Source organism: Sinocyclocheilus grahami, unplaced genomic scaffold (genome assembly GCF_001515645.1).
Source record: "Sinocyclocheilus grahami isolate Dianchi unplaced genomic scaffold, SAMN03320097.WGS_v1.1 scaffold84.1, whole genome shotgun sequence".
Classification (NCBI taxonomy): Eukaryota; Metazoa; Chordata; class Actinopteri; order Cypriniformes; family Cyprinidae; genus Sinocyclocheilus; species Sinocyclocheilus grahami.
In genome coordinates, this window is record NW_015505263.1 from 2672882 (window position 1) to 2690081 (window position 17200).

The 17200-nt window shown below is 37.0% G+C and overlaps 3 protein-coding genes across 6 annotated transcripts in view; 2 read left to right on the forward strand and 1 right to left on the reverse strand.

Annotated features, from left to right (window-relative positions):
• Positions 1-6994, reverse strand: part of LOC107586616 (cTAGE family member 5-like) — a 29503-nt gene extending 22509 nt beyond the window's left edge. The window contains exons 1-6 of one of the 4 annotated variants that reach the window (XM_016274069.1): positions 6714-6994; positions 6416-6549; positions 6167-6259; positions 1756-5683; positions 1274-1582; positions 1023-1096 (exon numbers count right to left, since the gene is read on the reverse strand). In XM_016274069.1, the coding sequence (XP_016129555.1) occupies positions 1023-1096; positions 1274-1582; positions 1756-5683; positions 6167-6259; positions 6416-6549; positions 6714-6822 (4647 nt within the window). In that variant the 5' untranslated portion in view covers positions 6823-6994. The remainder of the gene's footprint in view (positions 1-1022; positions 1097-1273; positions 1583-1755; positions 5684-6166; positions 6260-6415; positions 6550-6713) is intronic. The other 3 variants (XM_016274067.1, XM_016274070.1, XM_016274071.1) reach the window with 3 other exon arrangements.
• A 2289-nt stretch (positions 6995-9283) lies between these two features.
• On the forward strand, positions 9284-12128 carry LOC107586681 (gem-associated protein 2-like). Its single transcript, XM_016274137.1, has 10 exons — positions 9284-9557; positions 10075-10159; positions 10244-10333; positions 10432-10491; positions 10811-10924; positions 11082-11126; positions 11220-11288; positions 11472-11582; positions 11733-11791; positions 11887-12128. Exons 1-10 carry the CDS (start codon positions 9439-9441, stop codon positions 11921-11923), a joined length of 789 nt encoding a protein of 262 aa, XP_016129623.1. The 5' UTR covers positions 9284-9438; the 3' UTR covers positions 11924-12128.
• Positions 12129-12612: 484 nt separating this feature from the next.
• Positions 12613-17200, forward strand: part of pnn (pinin, desmosome associated protein) — a 6184-nt gene continuing 1596 nt past the window's right edge. The window contains exons 1-8 of the mRNA XM_016274072.1: positions 12613-12772; positions 15409-15480; positions 15563-15631; positions 15740-15815; positions 15914-16008; positions 16134-16209; positions 16479-16634; positions 16754-16892. Of these exons, the coding sequence (XP_016129558.1) occupies positions 12660-12772; positions 15409-15480; positions 15563-15631; positions 15740-15815; positions 15914-16008; positions 16134-16209; positions 16479-16634; positions 16754-16892 (796 nt within the window). The 5' untranslated portion in view covers positions 12613-12659. The remainder of the gene's footprint in view (positions 12773-15408; positions 15481-15562; positions 15632-15739; positions 15816-15913; positions 16009-16133; positions 16210-16478; positions 16635-16753; positions 16893-17200) is intronic.

Here is a 17200-nt window from a genome sequence, read left to right on the forward strand (position 1 = left end):
CATGTTGGCTGGCCAGTCAAGCACAGTATTATCATTATCAGCATGGCACTGTGGCACTGTGTGCAGGTGCTAAAGTCCTGCTGGAAAAGGAAATCACCATCTTCATAAAGCTTGTCAGCAGATAAAGTGCTTAAGTGCTTCAAAATCTGGTAGACGGCTGCATTGACTTTGGACTTGATAAAACAATGGACTAACACCAACAGATGTCACAGCACCCCAAATCATCACTGACTTTAGAAACTTCACACTGGACTTCAAACAGCTTGGATTATGTGCCTATCCAGTCTTCCTCCAGACTCCAGACCTTGATTTCCAAATGAAATGCAAAATTTACTTTAATCTGAAAAGAGGACTTTGGAACACTGAGCAACAGTCAAGTTCTTTTTCTCCTTAGCCCAGGTAAGATGCTTCTGACATTGTTTCTGTTTCAGAAGTGGCTTGGTAGCCCTTTTCCTGAAGACGGCTGAGCGTGGTGACTCTTGATGCACTGACTCCAGCTTCAGTCCACTCCTTGTGTTCTCCCAAGTGTTTGAATCGGCTTTGCTTGACAGTATTCTCAAGCTTGCGGTCATCCCTGTTGCTTGTGCACCTTTTCCTACCAAGTTTCTTCCTTCCAGTCAACTTTGCATTTAATATGCTTTGATACAGCACTCTGTGAACAGCCACCCTTTTCAGTAATGACCTTCTGTGACTTACCCTCTTTGTGGAGGGTGTCAATGATTGTCTTCTGGACCATTGCCAAGTCAGCAGTCTTCCCCATTATTATGGTTTCAAAGAACAAGAGATACCCGGAATTTATTTTGTAGGGATGGTCATTTAATGAAACAAAAAATATTTTGAGATACTGGATTTTTGACTTTCATGAGCTGTAAGCTCTAATCATCAAAATTAAAAAAAAAAAAAAACACTTGAAATGTTTTACTTTACATGTAATGAATCTAGAATATATGAAAGTTTCACTTTTTGAAATTGATATATTTTACAAATATATATATATATATAAATAAACATGGGACACTCACCTTGTCCACTATAGATGCAATTTCATTAATTGTGACTTCAACAAAAACTGCCATCTGATGAAATTGCCCTTCACCTGTCATAAAACAACAACAACAAAACAAATTTATGTTTTTACAATCCACAATGTATATGTAATGTGTGAAATGTCACACCTCAAAATGTAGTTTTTTCATGATGGGTTTGGACCAACAAGAGGAAAGGCAAATGATAATGATGATGAAAATAATTTTAAGTCCAAAAAAGTGATTACCTTTCTGTGATTCAACATGCTCCTCAGATATAAGACTGTGGGTTTGGAAAGTAGTTTTCTTGGTTTCAAAAGATGTCCAATCCTCATGCGTTTGTATATCCTGCTCATCAGTCTGAACATCCTCCACATTAGCTCTGTTTGCTGAAAGGTCCTTTTCCTCAGAGACGGGCTCATTCTGAGGATTGCCCAAGTCCTTTATATCAGCTCTGTCTTCGGTAACTTGATTATTTTCAACCTCTGTTGTAGAGATTTGTGTATTCTTATTCACATGTAGACATGCTTCATGAACACAGTCATTGTTGCTGATCCCTGTGAGGACAGAGAGGGAACATTACAGAAAATTTGACAACTTTTACATTACCATCACTCAAATAAGTTAACAAAGCAGTTTTTGTTCCATGCAGTATTCACCAAAATGATGAAATCCATTATCTGTCATGCTCTTATTATTTTCGAAAATGATCAGTACGAATCATCAGTACCTGGGCTTTCTAAACTGTTATCTGTTATCACTGGTGAATATTTCTTTCTTAGAGAAGATAAGAGGGTTAACAGTTTTTGTAGTGCTGGATATTCTTTAGCATTATCCTTGCCAGGAAAACCGTTATCTTGTTGAATATGTCCCAATTTGGTGTTCATCTTCATATGGTAATCCAACAGCTGTTCAAAGTCACCAAGTTCATCAATGTCATCATTATCTTGACCTGCATTACCATTTCCCATTTTGGAATCCAGCCATGACAACTTCTGGTCTCCAAATAAATCTAAAAGGTCTTCAATATTCTGTTCGCTCAGATGAGGATATAAGTTTGTATATTCTTTAGAGGTTTCTGTAGGTTGATTGACAGTTTTTTTGTCTTGAATTTCAAGGCTTCCAGGCTGTTCTTCATTACTATGTTCTTCTTTATCTTCTGACTTCACTTCCATGTCACCATCATCACTTTGATCCCAGATGGCACTTATGCCACTTTCCTTCCTTCGTGTGACACTTTCTGAATCGGTTTGACGATCCTCATTATTTGCTGTGTCAGTCTCCTCTTTGTGCTCAACACTTTGATTTTGATCATGCATGATATTAATATTGCCATCCCGAACTGGGTCATTCTTTGAGAAGAATTCATTTGTCAGTTCTGTTTCTGTGGAAGTTGTATAGCCATCTGGGTCTTCAGACACAGCGTTAGGAATATTATCAATGTCTGCATTTTCTGGTAAACTGGGATCATGACCAGCATCTTCTAAATCACCAGATCCATCAGATGTGTTTAGCGATGGGCTATTTGTATGTGTTTCCTGTGTCTGAAATTCATGTGTGATTTGTGTGTCATCCTCTTTCTCTTTTTTTTCAAAATAATTCTCTGTAGGTTCAGAAACTGTATCTGATTCCTTTCGCTCTTCATGAGATACAACCTCATCGTCATATTTACCTACTGAATCAGTATCCTTAACAATACTTATACCTGAGTTTTCTTTCACCAATGATTCATGATGCGGTTCACTGGTATTATCCATCTCATAATCTGTGACGTTTAGGGATGAATTTGACTCTAGCTCTGAATGCAGATTTTCTTCACTAGTTACAGTTAATTCATCTGCTACAAGATTGTGATTAGGAGAAGATCTTTCATCAAGAGGATTTATGTTTGTGTCCAATTTATGTTCATTGCTCATTTGCGTTGCATGTGTTTCTGGATCTGATAACTTTTCTTCATGAAATGTGATGTCTTTTGGTAGCACTTCATCTAATTGTGCCTCATTTCTTTCCATAACTAATTCATCTTTTCTGTCTATAACTACCTCATCATTTTCTTTCGATAAACCTTGGTCGCCTTCAGCTAATTGTTTTTCATTATTATATTCTGATAATGCATCCATAATCGGTTCTGTATTTACAACTGCATTTACACTTTGACCAGTTGTGAGAGTTTCAATATGAGAGTCAGTGTACAAATCTGCAACATTTGATTCTTGTGTTTTTTCATAATGTAACCGAGTACCTGTTTGAATATCTGACTCTGACAGTTCAGATGTCTTAGCACCAGTTACAGGATCTGTACTAATTTCATTTTCTTGCTGTTTGATAGTGTCTAAATTGCCCTGTTCAGACAGACTTTGTGTCAGCTTGCCTTCTGAAATGTCATCAGATGAATCAGTTAAGTTGTTTGTGCTCTGAATAACTTTATCGTTTGTATTTGCAGACTTAACTTCATCACCATGTTGGGCGTTAGATTTTTTAGAAAAGCCATCTATATCTCTAATGTCATCAGATGCAACGCTGTCTTTTAAAGTCATTGTTTCATCAAGTAAATCAACATCCTTTGTGATTGATTCTTGCTTGACAACATCAGATATTTCTTCATCTTTCACATTCTTTTGCTCAAGAAAGTCCTCCTTACCTGAATTTACCTCCTTTACAGTCTTTTCCTTGTCACATTGCACATCTTTTATATTTTTCTCTACAGCTCCTTCTAAAACATCAGCATTATTTTCACTTTTAACTTCTTCAGTTAAATCATTTGCTGACTTGGTTTCAAAGATTTGTGAATCTTCTGTCATTTTAGATTCTACATCTAGTTGTTCAATGCTATCAGATGCAATGCTATCTTTTAAAGTCATTGTTTTGTCAGGCAACGCCTGAGTTTCAGTTGGGTTTGAGTCCTGCTTATAAATATCAGTCAGCATTTTATCTTCTTGATCCTTGTAATTATTTTGTTTCTCATCAAAGTCTTCTTTACCTGGATCTTCTTCCTTTCCTTTCTTTTCCTCATCACTTTGCCCATCTCTTCTATCTTGATCCACCGTTCCCTCAAAAAAATCTGCATTGTTTTCACGTTTAACTTCTTCATTTAAATTATCTGCTGACTTGGTTACAAGGATTTGTGAATCTATGCTGTCATCTGTCATATTAGATTCTGCAGCTAGTTGTTCAATGCTATAATATGCAATGCTGTCTTTTAAAGTCGTTGTTTTATTAGACAGTGACTGAGTTTCCATAAGTACATCAGTGTCTATTGGGTTTGAGTCCTGTTCATAAATATCAATCAACACTTTTTCTTCTTGATCCTTGTTATTATTTTGTTCCTCATTAAAGTCTTCCTTACCTGGATCTTCTTCTGTTCCTGTCTTTTCCTCGTCACTTTGCACATCTCTCGTATCTTGCTCCAACTTTCCCTCAAAAAAATCAGCAATGTTTTCACTTTGAACTTCGTCAGTTAAATTATCCGCTGACTTTTTCTCAAGGATTTGTGAATCTGTGCTGTATTTTGTCATATTCGATACTTCATCTAGTTGTTCCACGTTATCAGATGCAACGCTAAGTACATCAGTGTCTGTTGGGTTTGAGTCCTGTTCATCAATATCAGTTAACATTTCTTCTTCTTGATCCTCATTATTATTTTGTTCCTCATCAAAGTCTTCCTTACCTGGATGTTCCTCCTTTTCTGTCTTTTCCTCATCTCTCTTTACTACTGTGTCTGCCTGAAAAGGAAGCTTAAGCATTGATGTCAGGCCGTTGACTGAAAATATGGACTGTGAACTTGATTCTGAATCTTTGGTTTCAGTGTTCTCCGTATTTGTAGCAGATCCAGGGCTTTCTGACAAACTGTCTTTGCCTCCATCATCCTCATCATCTTTAGTTTGCTCTTTTCTGTAAAGGTTTGTGATTTTGTTGTACATATTTCCGTACCACCCCGCCTGCTCTTCTTCTTTTTCATTTTCTGTTTTCCTGTCCTCCAAAGGACCGTCCTTATTTTCCACACTGTCATCTGGGTTGTTTTCATCTCTCTGTATGTTGTCAACAACACCCATGTTCTGACTCGGGCTAAGAATACTCTCATCCTCGATGTTTGAGTTTTCATCTGTTTTCTCAGCTTCAGAATTGTCTTCACTAAAGTCCAAGACATCTCTACCCATACTTATCCAGGAGCTAGACTGCTGAGATGAGGTATCTTCATCATTTGTTGGGTTCTCAATATTGTCCTGAGTATCAGTTTTTAGATCCTTGTTTCCAAACCCAAAAGCATTGGTGATTTCACCCCTGATATACCCAAACGTTCCAGAATTAATCTTCTCCTCCACATGGTTCTCTTCAATATCCATCACAATTTTTCTGCTTTTGAAGGATACTTCAGCGATCTCATCCTGTGGTTCATCATTGCTTTGTTCATTCCTGCCAAACCATCCACTAACAGCAGAGCCTATCCAGGAAGACCCACCTTTTTCTGTCGTCTTGGGGCTGTTTTGATCAGAAACATCTTTAACAGAAATCTGGCTGGGTTCGCTCTCTTCTGTTTCAGTAGGTTTATCTTGGACTTCATTGAGATCGGTTTCTTGTGACAAATCTTCCAGATCATCAAATTCAGTGCTGCGCTCAATCACTAAACCATTATCATCAAAGCAGATGAAGTCATATTCCTGAGGAGAGAATTTACACTGATTAATATTTATGTTCTTTGTAGACAATTTTCTTACCAAATCAGCATACATGGAAGAATTAATTCTGTCAGATAATTCAGATTTCTTTGGAGTTAACATAAGCTACGCCAGCTTATTTGAGTCAGATTCTGTACACTGTAAAAAGTGAAAAATTATAAATTTTACCTGATCCAAGCCTTAAAGATGTGAATGCAATTTAATGTACTGATTTAATGTATGGATCTAATGTAATGGAAGTTGTAACATATATTTTCTTCTGTATTATGACATACATTTGTGAAACAGATGATCAGAACAAGTTTTTGTTGCTCTAACTGAATGTATTGATGTTAATTTGATCATTTTAAATAAATTAAACCAGTTGATGTAGACGTATAACATGAAGCACATTTTTTAGGTTACTTGACAAAACAGTACATTAAAAAAAAGTACATTAAAAACAGTTTTTTTTAAGTACATTACCTGGGTCGGCACCTGGATTTCCTTTTTTTCATCAATAAACAGTTGATCAACTTTGATGGCATCTTTTGGGAACAATCCAGACAGCTTTTCTATCTGCAAAATGTAAAATATTGTGAATATTAATAAACAAATTAACAATAATAAGAGTTTATATGTCAGATTAAAGCACAAATGTTGTATATCGATTTTACTTTATTGATTTATACATGCATATTTTTAATCAAGACAGAACCAGAAAAGAGTACTCACACTTCCTGCCCAGAGATCATTTCTTTTTCCAGTAAGTTTGTAGTAAACAGTGATGATATCCCCTTTTTTGAAGTTTAGAAAGCGGCAGTCTTTAGCACTATGGTCTCTCTGTGCCTGCACCCGATTTATCATGCCTGAAGAAATGGACAAAAACTTAAAGATAAGAAAGCAATAACCTGAACACGAATCACATCATTTTGCATGAATCCATATAATCATTAGATAAACAGTAATCACATATCACAGTTTCAGTCGAATCTTTTCTTTTACAGTATATGAACCTAAATGATGATCTTACTTTCACATTGGGGGTCTCCACATAGTTTGTAGTCTGAAATCAAACCCAAACCCTGGTGTAAAAAACCGAAGACAATATGAAACAAAATGAATGCATGTACAGCTGCCATGTTTGGATTTATCCAGCAATTCCCTTCATCTCATTAGATCAGTTCCTTTATGTACATTTCCAAATCCAGTAGTCAGAGGGAAAGACAGGCAAAGTCCTGGCGAAAGTCATTCCCTTGGTCTTGTCACAGAATGAGCCAATCCAAGGAGATCACAGTCTGACAGGCAGAGATTGGATTAGAGGTTACTGTCAGTAAATCATTAACATCAACACAAGCCACATCACAAACTCACATTGGACCAAAGCCACATTCAAACAGATAAGGTTTCACAATATTAGACTACTTGAAGCAGTAGTATTTTCACATTGTTTGGATTTTACCTGAGATATTATAGTGAGTAAACCTCGTGAAACAGGCATAAGAAATACTAGCCTCATTAAATTATCATTGTGTTAGATTATAAGTACGAGACTGAAAGAGCAGTCATTTAGAATACATAAAAAATATGAATACAGAAAATATCCTGTTGGTTCTAAAAGAAGGTTTTCCCAATGATGCCATAGAAGAACCATTGTTTGGTTTCCAAAGGATCTTTCAGTGAACAGTTCCTAAAATAACCATTTTTGCTTGGTGTGAAGAACATCTTAAAAACCTAAAGAAACTCTTACCACTATAATAATCTAAAGAACCTTTTTCCACTGTAAAGTAACTCGTTGTGCAGTTGAAAGGTTCCATGGATGTTAAAGGTTCTTCATGAATCCATAGATGCAAATTAAGGATTTCTTTTTTTTTTTAAAGTGTGTAGGATTTTTATGTTTTTCATTAGTGCAATAACAACCACCGGTAATCGATTAATAAGATTCTGCTTAGAACTTTGTCATTATAGTGAATATAACAGATCAGACTGCTCTTTCCAGTACAAGAGTAACAAAATAGGACAAATAAGATGCATATGGGTAACATATCAGCTCACTCAGTGCTGTTATAGTGTTGTTAAAGGAGAGATTACTGATAGGAGTGACTGACTGAGCAAAGGTCTGTAGAGTCTGAAGTTCTGCCAGCGGCACAAACTGTATTTGAGATATCAGTCTATAAATAAGTTGGATATTTTGATGTTTTATTTCATGTCACTATTTGACATAACATAACATGGCTGACACACTTCAGTCCCCTCATGAAAAAATTATTACCTCATGAAGTTATCAAGATGCCCCTGAAATCACATCCAGGTGGCAAATGTTGCCCCTTAAAAACGTACAATTCTGACACTAATACTTATACACTGCATGCATAAAAAAGAAAATGATTCTTTAAAGGGGTCATATGATGCAATTTAAAATTTTCCTTTCTCTTTGGAGTGTTACAAGCTCTTGGTGCATAAAGAAGATCTGTAAAGTTTCAAATCCAAAGAGATATTCTTTATAAAAGTTAAGAGTTAACCACGCCTACCTAAAATGGCTCGTTCTAACACTCCCCCACGTCTACGTCACTATGTGGGAAGATTTGCATAACGCCGCCCAATTGTTCACACAAAGAAAGAAGGCGTAACTTTTATTCTCGCTGTAGTATTGTTGTTGCTGCCGCCGCCATCTCGTGAAGGCACTGTGTTTCATTGTGAAAGCGAAACTACTTTGGTTGGCCTTCCAAAAGAGGATGATATACGCTTCGTCATGCCTAGAGCTGATCCGTGCTGGTCGCTGAGGAAATACAACCACTTTGAGCTGTGAATCGCCGGATCGGCTTTCACCGTGGACGAAGCGGAGTCCAGCCCGGGGTCGTCACATGTGGTTGCCGCAAGCCTGCCGGACGCTCATTCGTCGAATCCACCGGCCGCGCCGTTCTCAAGCCCGACCGCCTCTGCTCACTCAAGGCCGCAGTGTGTGACGCTGTTTCATTGTGAAAGCAAAACTACTTTGTTTGGCCTTCCAAAAGAGGACACAACTAGAAATCAGTGGTTAAGTTGTATTCACTGTTCCAGTACCCAGGATGCCGAGGTCACACCTCTACTCTTTTCGAAAGACATCCTGGGATTTTTAATGACCACAGAGAGTCAGGACCTCGGTTTAATGTCTCATCCGAAGGACGGTGCTTGTTGACAGTATAGTGTCCCCGTCACTATACTGGGGCGTTAGGACCCACACAGACCACAGGGTGAGCACCCCCTGCTGGCCTCACTAACACCTCTTCCAGCAGCAACCTAGTTTTCCCAGGAGGTCTCCCATCCAGGTACTGACCAGCCTCAGCCCTGCTTAGCTTCAGTGGGCAACCAGTCTTGGGCTACAGGGTGATGTGGCGGCTATGTAAATAATGTACAGTATGTGGAAAATAATGTGTTTTTTGAACCTTAAACCACATAAACACATTTCATTACACCAAATACACAAAATAATGTTATTTTTAGCAGCATCATATGACCCCTTTAACTTCTGTATTATCCTGTTCATATTTCTTTTCATATTCCTCCTAAACAACAGATGTCACTACACATCTTTTCCGTCTTTCCATCTGTATCTTTGCGAGCGAGTCACCACGGTAACCGTCGCGTCTATTGGTCGTCATCATCATGGCCAATGTTTTCAAAATGGAGAGGTTGACAAGCACATAGAGAACGTACAGCAGCGACTCGTCAATATTGATTTGTTTTGGATGGTTACGCATAGAAAATAACGCAAAGACATGAAGTCAGACGTGGAGGAGTTCATGCCCAGACTTCTGCCTGTGGAGTCCTGCGACACAGAGGAATATAACTCAAACGAACCGCCCAGAAACCCTCAAGAATATCTCAGACAGGTCCAGTAAGTCATTCTTCATCTATTCTTTTAGGTTTTAAAACAGACGTTAAGTAGAACTTTATTTAAGCACCATTGTGCTTTACATATGAAGTTCTAATCGTATTGAAAGAGAAAATAATACATTTGAAATTAAAAGAATATTCATAAAATTCCAAACCAAGACAAAAGAAAGTTAAATATTGATTTGGGAAAAGTCTCAGTGATATAGTGTGCTTTGAGATGGGTCTACTTTTTTTTCCAAGTTAAATTTAATGATATGCATGATTTAGCTTGTGTATTTAGTCATGTTCCATTGCAAAAGTAAAAAGACATTTCATTATTAATATCGAGAAATTAAGTCTGTACAAAACGGGGCATTTTTTAAATGAAAATCTGGTTACAAAACGTTGCACATTATCAGTTGGTTTTATATTTTTGTTGCTTTCTAACATGTTTTAAAAATACTTTTGTTTGTTTACTGTCCAATGATTTTTTAGATGCTCATTGTAAAAATTCATAAAGTTGCATTATGTTTTTACAGGAGGGAAGCGTCTCTGTGCCCAGATGTTGTTGTGGCACAAATTGATCCAAAGAAGCTGAAGATGAAACAATCTGTGAATGTGTCTGTGAGTGTGACAAGTGAACAGTGGCTATTAAATTGTAAAACTTGTTATGTGTGTAATAATTTAGCTTTTTTTTTTTTTTAACAGATCACAGGTTGTCTGGCCGCACCTCAGGGTTTCTCTCCCTGCTTGAAATGGCAGCAACAACAAGTCAGCACATTTTCAGAAGTCAGACAGGTATGCGATTTTAACTTTTACTTGTACAAGTACTTATACAATAGTATCTAGCATTTGTCTGTTTGCTTTTTACCTATTAATATAACTCTTTTTTTCAGAGTGTTAACAAACATCGTCAGCATTGGAAATCTCAGTTTTTGGATGATAATGTTGTCATGGTAAGGCAACTGAAGACATATGATATGATACTTTATTGTCAGACTGAGTCTGAAATGTTTTCAATTATTCATCAAACAATCAACATACCATTAAACAGTTGCATACACTCAATCCACACGATATATCTTACAATCACAAATACAAAATTCCACACATTACACAATAGGCTCACATAAACATTACATTACACAGACATTAAACATTACGCTCACATAAAACATACTTGTACGTTACAATCCTGTAGTACATTCAGTTACTGTACTTTTGATTAAATGATGAAAAAGTTGCTTTAAAAGCAAAGTCTTCTCCCCACTTTAGCCCAAAATGGAGGATGAGGATGGATGGAAGAGGTTCTGCTTGGGTGAGAATGTTTGCCTTGATATCCAGCTGAAAGAAGAAGACAAAGTTAACCCGAGTCTTGATTATATCAAGGTAATAATAATAATTCCCCCCCTTATAAGATTATCAACACACTGTGATAATGGTTGTCAGTATAAGTAGATTACATTGAGTTACATTGAGTAAATTTATTATTACAAAATGTGAGCATTCTGCCATGATTTGATGTTCTTGAATCTCTTTATATCAGACTGGTTTCCCACCATTCCTAAGCATTGTCAGCAAACTAAATCAGGTAACTGCCATTTGACAGCAGATGTGATTATTATTCACGTATAAATCACAGATTTTAATATTTAATTGCCATTGCATTGCATTCCCTTTTCAGTCAACCATTTCAGCTGTGCTTGAGTATTTAATCAATTGGTTTGAGGAGAGAGACTTTGTACCACAGCTGGTAAGTCCAATTTCTCTATTGTGTCACATTCAATATACATTGATTTATTTAAAGAAAAGGTAAAATATTTATTTCTTTGTCTCTAATAAATTGTATGTTTTGCATTTTTTTCCCCAATAAAATGTAATGGTATTATTGAACTGTATTTCAGTTTAGCTGTACATTGCACATTTATCTTCACAGGGCAGATGGCTTTATGCATTACTAGCGTGCTTTGAGAAACCGCTGCTTCCTGAAGCACATTCCCTTATCAGACAGTTGGCAAGACGGTGCTCTGCAGTGCGTGCCAATCTGGTAAACACCTTTTGGTTTGCTCTGAATTAAAAGCTGGGGTATCATTATTTTCTCCCTTGCTTCCGTTGCAGTTGCACAGGTGAAGGCTTGTTTGTTGACAGCCTGAAATAGGTTGCTTAAAATAGACTGTATATTATTTTTCTCTTCCAGGAGAGCAAAGATGATGATCGTTTGTCAGCTCTTAACTTGATGATTTGTATTGTTGCCAGGTAAGTGACATGGTGCTGTTATAGACAGATTTAATGTTCCCTGAAACATGTGCAGGTGTCCTTATGAAGTATAATCACACTCCTGTCTATTAAAGGTATTTTGAGCAAAATGATTTGGCTGACAAAGAATGAGAAGAACTTGGAAACAGACGGAGGGGGCCTTTGTGAAGAAAATTAATGTGCGTGAAAGGATTCATGCGAGATTCTCATGAGATTTTGTAAAAGACTATACAAGCCAATTGCATTGGGTTCCATGTAATATTGAAGTACACCTGTTACAACTATAAATTACTGTCCTTTAAAGCATTTTTATTGTCAAATAAAACATAATTTCTGACATAAAATGCAAACATCTTTGGCTTCTTGGTATTTAATTGTCATGGTGGTGGTGTGCTGCATCTGCTAAATAAAACCATTTTAGATTTATTAAAGAACTCACTAAAAATCATCCTTATTTTTATTAAAAAATTTAGATAGATGTGGTATGCAAGATAAAGAGACAAGATTTTTCAAGAAACTGTCTGTTCAAAATAATAATAATAATAATTATTATTATTTGTAATATTTTAATATTTTTCATGACTGAAAAAACAAGAGACGTTTGTAACCCTGTTATATGTGGCAATGCAAGTGTTATAGCAGCCATAGGACAATCTGATATTACACATGTTGCAATGAGGGGTGAAAAAAATTAACTTTGGGACACAAACACATATTTGCATTGAACAGCCTGGCACTGAAATTTATTAATTTGTCATTTAACAGTGATCCTGTCAATCAAGGGCGGCTCTTGCGCCACCTGTAATATTACTATTGGATATTACAGGAGCGCACGTGATCCGAGCGCTGCAGGAAGACGAAGAGCAAGATGGCGGTGGTCGTGCGAAGTTTGCAAGACCAGCTGGAAAAAGCCAAGGAAAGCTTAAAGAGCGTGGACGAAAATATTCGAAAACTAACCGGCAGAGATCCGAGCGAATTAAGGTATTACTTAATGAAGCGTTTTAATCAGTAACATTTGTTTGGGGGGCAAATAAGCCAGGGCCTGTTAGCAAGCTTAGACTGCGGCTAGCTCGCAAGCTAAAGAATCACATGTGTTTCATTTCAGGGGTTAAAACAACGATATATTACACTAATTCGTTTTTATATTTGTGCAGTGATATCTCACAGCTATGTATATCACCCAGGCCGCCGTAAATAAATATGCTAGAAAGCTAGCAGCAAGTCCGCAGTTTGTGTTTGAAAGCACAATGACACGCCTCAGAAAACCCATTCTGCGCTTCATTTCTTCATAATGAAGGCTGGTTTTAAATCTAGCCGTATCGTGTTAATCAAATTAAAAACAAGGTTCTCTTCCAAGATTGATCTTTAGAGTTTAACTGTTGGCAAAGGTGATAGCTTACATGAGTCCTGCAGGGACTTCCTGCTTTGTTTGAATGGGAAGTGAGGTGTGTTAGTGGATTTGCTCCAAGAATTTGCTTTGGATAGCAGCGACACAAAACAGTACCGTAATTGTTTGTCTTATGAAAGTAACAAAATTGTTCTTCAAGATCCCCCATATAGCTTTAGAAGTGCATGTTTATTTGCAACATGTTGCCGCTGTTACCAACTCTTGCAAGATAAATAAGCAACCGCAGCTTAAAAAACAAGCCTAATATTTTTATTGATGATTGATTATCATCAATATTATTTATTACCAATAAATGAACCTGCAATAGACTTTAGTCTTTGCAACTTCAGGGATCTTATCTATGCACAATCAGCTTGTAACACTCCAAAGAGAAAGGAAAACTTGAAATCACATCATATGACCCCTTTAAACTGAACCACTCTTTTATCTGAAAAGCAAAAACAGATATGCTATTTTTTGAGCAGAATAGGATTGGAGAGATGGAAAAGGAGAAAAACACAAGAGCTTCAAAGGGGAACTGTAACATAGCCACATATTTATAACCTACTAAAATATAGGCTATTCGAACCAAATGTATAGGATATATAGTTTTAGTATTAGTATAGGACTACTTGTTTTTATTACAGCCCATGATAATTAATACATTACAAAAACATTGTAAAAATTAGGCTAAAAGAAAGTCATCCCACTCCTCTACGTCTACTTCTATCATCGCTTGGATTACAGCGTAACCACTCTTTTATCTGAAAAGCAAAAACGGATATGTTATTTTACAAAAATCAGCAAACTGCAACAAAGTGAGAACAAAAAACTCCTCTCCAATCCGCCTGTGAGCAGAATAGGATTGGAGAGATGGAAAAGGAGAAAAACACAAGAGCTTCAAAGGGGAACTGTAACATAGCCACATATTTATAACCTACTAAAATATAGGCTATTCGAACCAAATGTATAGGATATATAGTTTTAGTATTAGTATAGGACTACTTGTTTTTATTACAGCCCATGATAATTAATACATTACAAAAACATTGTAAAAATTAGGCTAAAAGAAAGTCATCCCACTCCTCTACGTCTACTTCTATCATCGCTTGGATTACAGCGTTATGCGCCTTCTTTTTGAATGTGATTTTCTCCAATGAGGGGGAGGAGGGGGTGGAACATTTGGCAAATTAAGCTGCAGCACTTATATTATTGCACTGGTTGGCTATTAACTGTGAGGAGACAGTGTTAACCAATGCACTGGAGAATACGGCGAACATAAATAAAAAAAACAAAGTTGCTTGTCAGCTTTCCCTAACAAGCAACCATATTTTTAAAAATAAGCCCAAAAAACTGCGACCCGGAATACATTACAAAAACATTGTAAAAATTAGGCTAAAAGAAAGTCATCCCACTCCTCTACGTCTACTTCTATCATCGCTTGGATTACAGCGTTATGCGCCTTCTTTTTGAATGTGATTTTCTCCAATGAGGGGGAGGGGGGGGTGGAACATTTGGCAAATTAAGCTGCAGCACTTATATTATTGCACTGGTTGGCTATTAACTGTGAGGAGACAGTGTTAACCAATGCACTGGAGAATACGGCGAGCATAAATAAAAAAACAAAGTTGCTTGTCAGATTTCCCTAACAAGCAACCATATTTTTAAAAATAAGCCCAAAAAACTGCGACCCGGAATTTTTTCACGCAACTTTACAAAAAAAGAAGCCCAAAGTCGCGTATAATACACGGACTTGGCAATTATGCATGTTGCCTGGACAGGATTGGAAATACTTTTCCTTTTTTTTTCTCTTTTTTTTAAAATAGCCAATAGGCTTTAAGTACGTCACAGCAATGGACGTGATTTGCTATGTGTCAGCTGGTATTAAGGGGGCAGGTCAGTCTCATTCCACAGAGGATTTGATTGGACAAAAATCAGTTTTCGCTGTTGAACATGATTATTTAAAAATAAGTTGAAATGATACAGGCTTACAGCTTCAACAAAAGCATAAACCATCAATTAATTGGGTCTGGAATTACTAAATTATCTATATTTAGTGTTGTCCATGTCTGTGACTATATATTAAATTAATATCCACTGACCTAGACTATGTAATTGAGAAGCTTGCGTATGTAGCTGAGCAAGAAGTCGTACAGTCATAGTTGGGTCTGTTATTTTATATAAAGGTATAATTATTAACTCTGCATCTTTCACCTTTTGCCTTTTCTAGACCGGGTCAAAATAGGAGACTTACCATCACAGGCCCAGGTGGAGGTAGGGGGCGTGGAATCAATTTGCTGAGGTAAGAATCTGTTCTTATGTTAGCAAGTGCTTGTAATAATTTCATGTTGGATTTATTCTCAATATCTGTCAACCCTTATCAGGCGTGCACTCTCAGATAGTGGTGGAGGACCCCCAGCCAAACAGAGAGACATCGAAGGGGCACTCTTGAGGTTAGCCATCGCTTGCCAATTACCTGATTTCTAGATATGTTATGAAATAAGTTCATTTCTGTTAAGCATGTTTCCAAATGTATTTACAATCTGATCATGCCAAACTAGGCTGGCAGGGGTTCAGCGAGCCAGGAGAGATTCACGCCATGACAGCGACGCTGAGGATGATGACGATGTCAAAAAAGTATGCAGACTAAATGTTTTTTTCCCCCCAGTTACGTAGATTTGTCTGCTTATGTTTTTAACATATCTTTATTCTATTTATTTTTTTTTAATCTACAGCCAGCGTTGCAGTCATCTGTGGTTGCTACCTCCAAAGAACGTACGCGCCGAGATCTTATTCAAGATCAAACAATGGATGAGAGAGGAAAGCAGAGGTACTGCTATTGACTTAGGCATTGTCTGAAAAGCTTTTTATTATTTATTTCCTAGTTTTTTCACCACAAATTTGCTTTAATGGCTAATTAAACCTGGAACTTAACTGTTTTATCTGCTCATTCAGAAACCGGCGCATGTTTGGCCTATTGATGGGAACATTGCAAAAGTTTAAGCAGGAGTCTACTGTGTCCACAGAGCGGGTGGGTATATGCTATGAATTAAAAAAAATATGCTTTGTGTCCTTTTTTTTGTTTCTTTTGTGAGGCAGTGCCTTTGACATATTTGCCTAGAATAAAGAATATTATTTTTCTCATCTGGTCCTCAAAGCTGAATTATTCCCAACCCACGTTATTTGTGTTCAATTCAAGTTGAGATCGAGTCAGCGAATTGCACAACACGAAGTCAAACCACATCTGAAACAAAGTGCTGCTTTAATTTTAAAACTTCATGTTCCCCCCCCCCCCTCCAGTTAAAAAGACGCCAAGAAATTGAGCAGAAATTGGAAGTGCAGGCAGAACAGGAGCGTAAAAAAGTTGAGAGTGAAAGGAGAGAGCTCTTTGAAGAAAGACGTGCCACACAAACAGAGCTGCGGCTGCTTGAGCACAAAGTGGAGCTCGCTCAACTGGTATGTCTCACAGCTGCAGGGAGACAGCAGCTCTTTTATTGTATACCTGCAGTAGTTTTATTTGGATAGACTGTTCTTGGTCTAAATTTTCTATGCATTATGGTGTTCTCGTGTTTCAGCAAGAAGAGTGGAATGCACATAATTCAAAGCTCATCAAGTTCATTCGCACGAAGACCAAGCCCCCAATCTTCTACCTGCCCGGGCGAATGTGCTCCGCTACTCAAAAGCTCCTGGAGGAGTCTCAGAAAAAATTAAATGGTAAGATTAATTTTGATAAGTTTAAGTTCTCAGTTCCCCTTTTTTTTAATTGATTGGCTTCTGCTGTCTTCCTCTTTTTGTATAGATTCAGTATAGATTTGTATATATTTTAGACCTTGTTTACACCTGCTATTTACATTTTGTGTGGTCCGTAACATGCATTTATAGTGCAAAATGCATCCTTGCACTCCTGCATTTACCATGTAATTTATTTTTATTTTTTTAATGGAAATCTTTAATTTTTTTTCGTGATCATTTAATTTATACTAAAAATAAGTATAATGTTGGTTGCACTGATTACCTTTTTT

What these genes read in the sequence shown, in the direction of transcription:
- LOC107586681 (XM_016274137.1), top strand. Translation starts at nt 9,439, where the DNA reads ATGAAGTCAGACGTGGAGGAGTTCATGCCCAGACTTCTGCCTGTGGAG. An exon ending in CATTTTCAGAAGTCAGACAG is followed by an intron (nt 10,334 to 10,431) that starts GTATGCGATTTT and finishes TCTTTTTTTCAG; the next exon opens with AGTGTTAACAAACATCGTCA. An exon ending in GAGACTTTGTACCACAGCTG is followed by an intron (nt 11,289 to 11,471) that starts GTAAGTCCAATT and finishes TTATCTTCACAG; the next exon opens with GGCAGATGGCTTTATGCATT.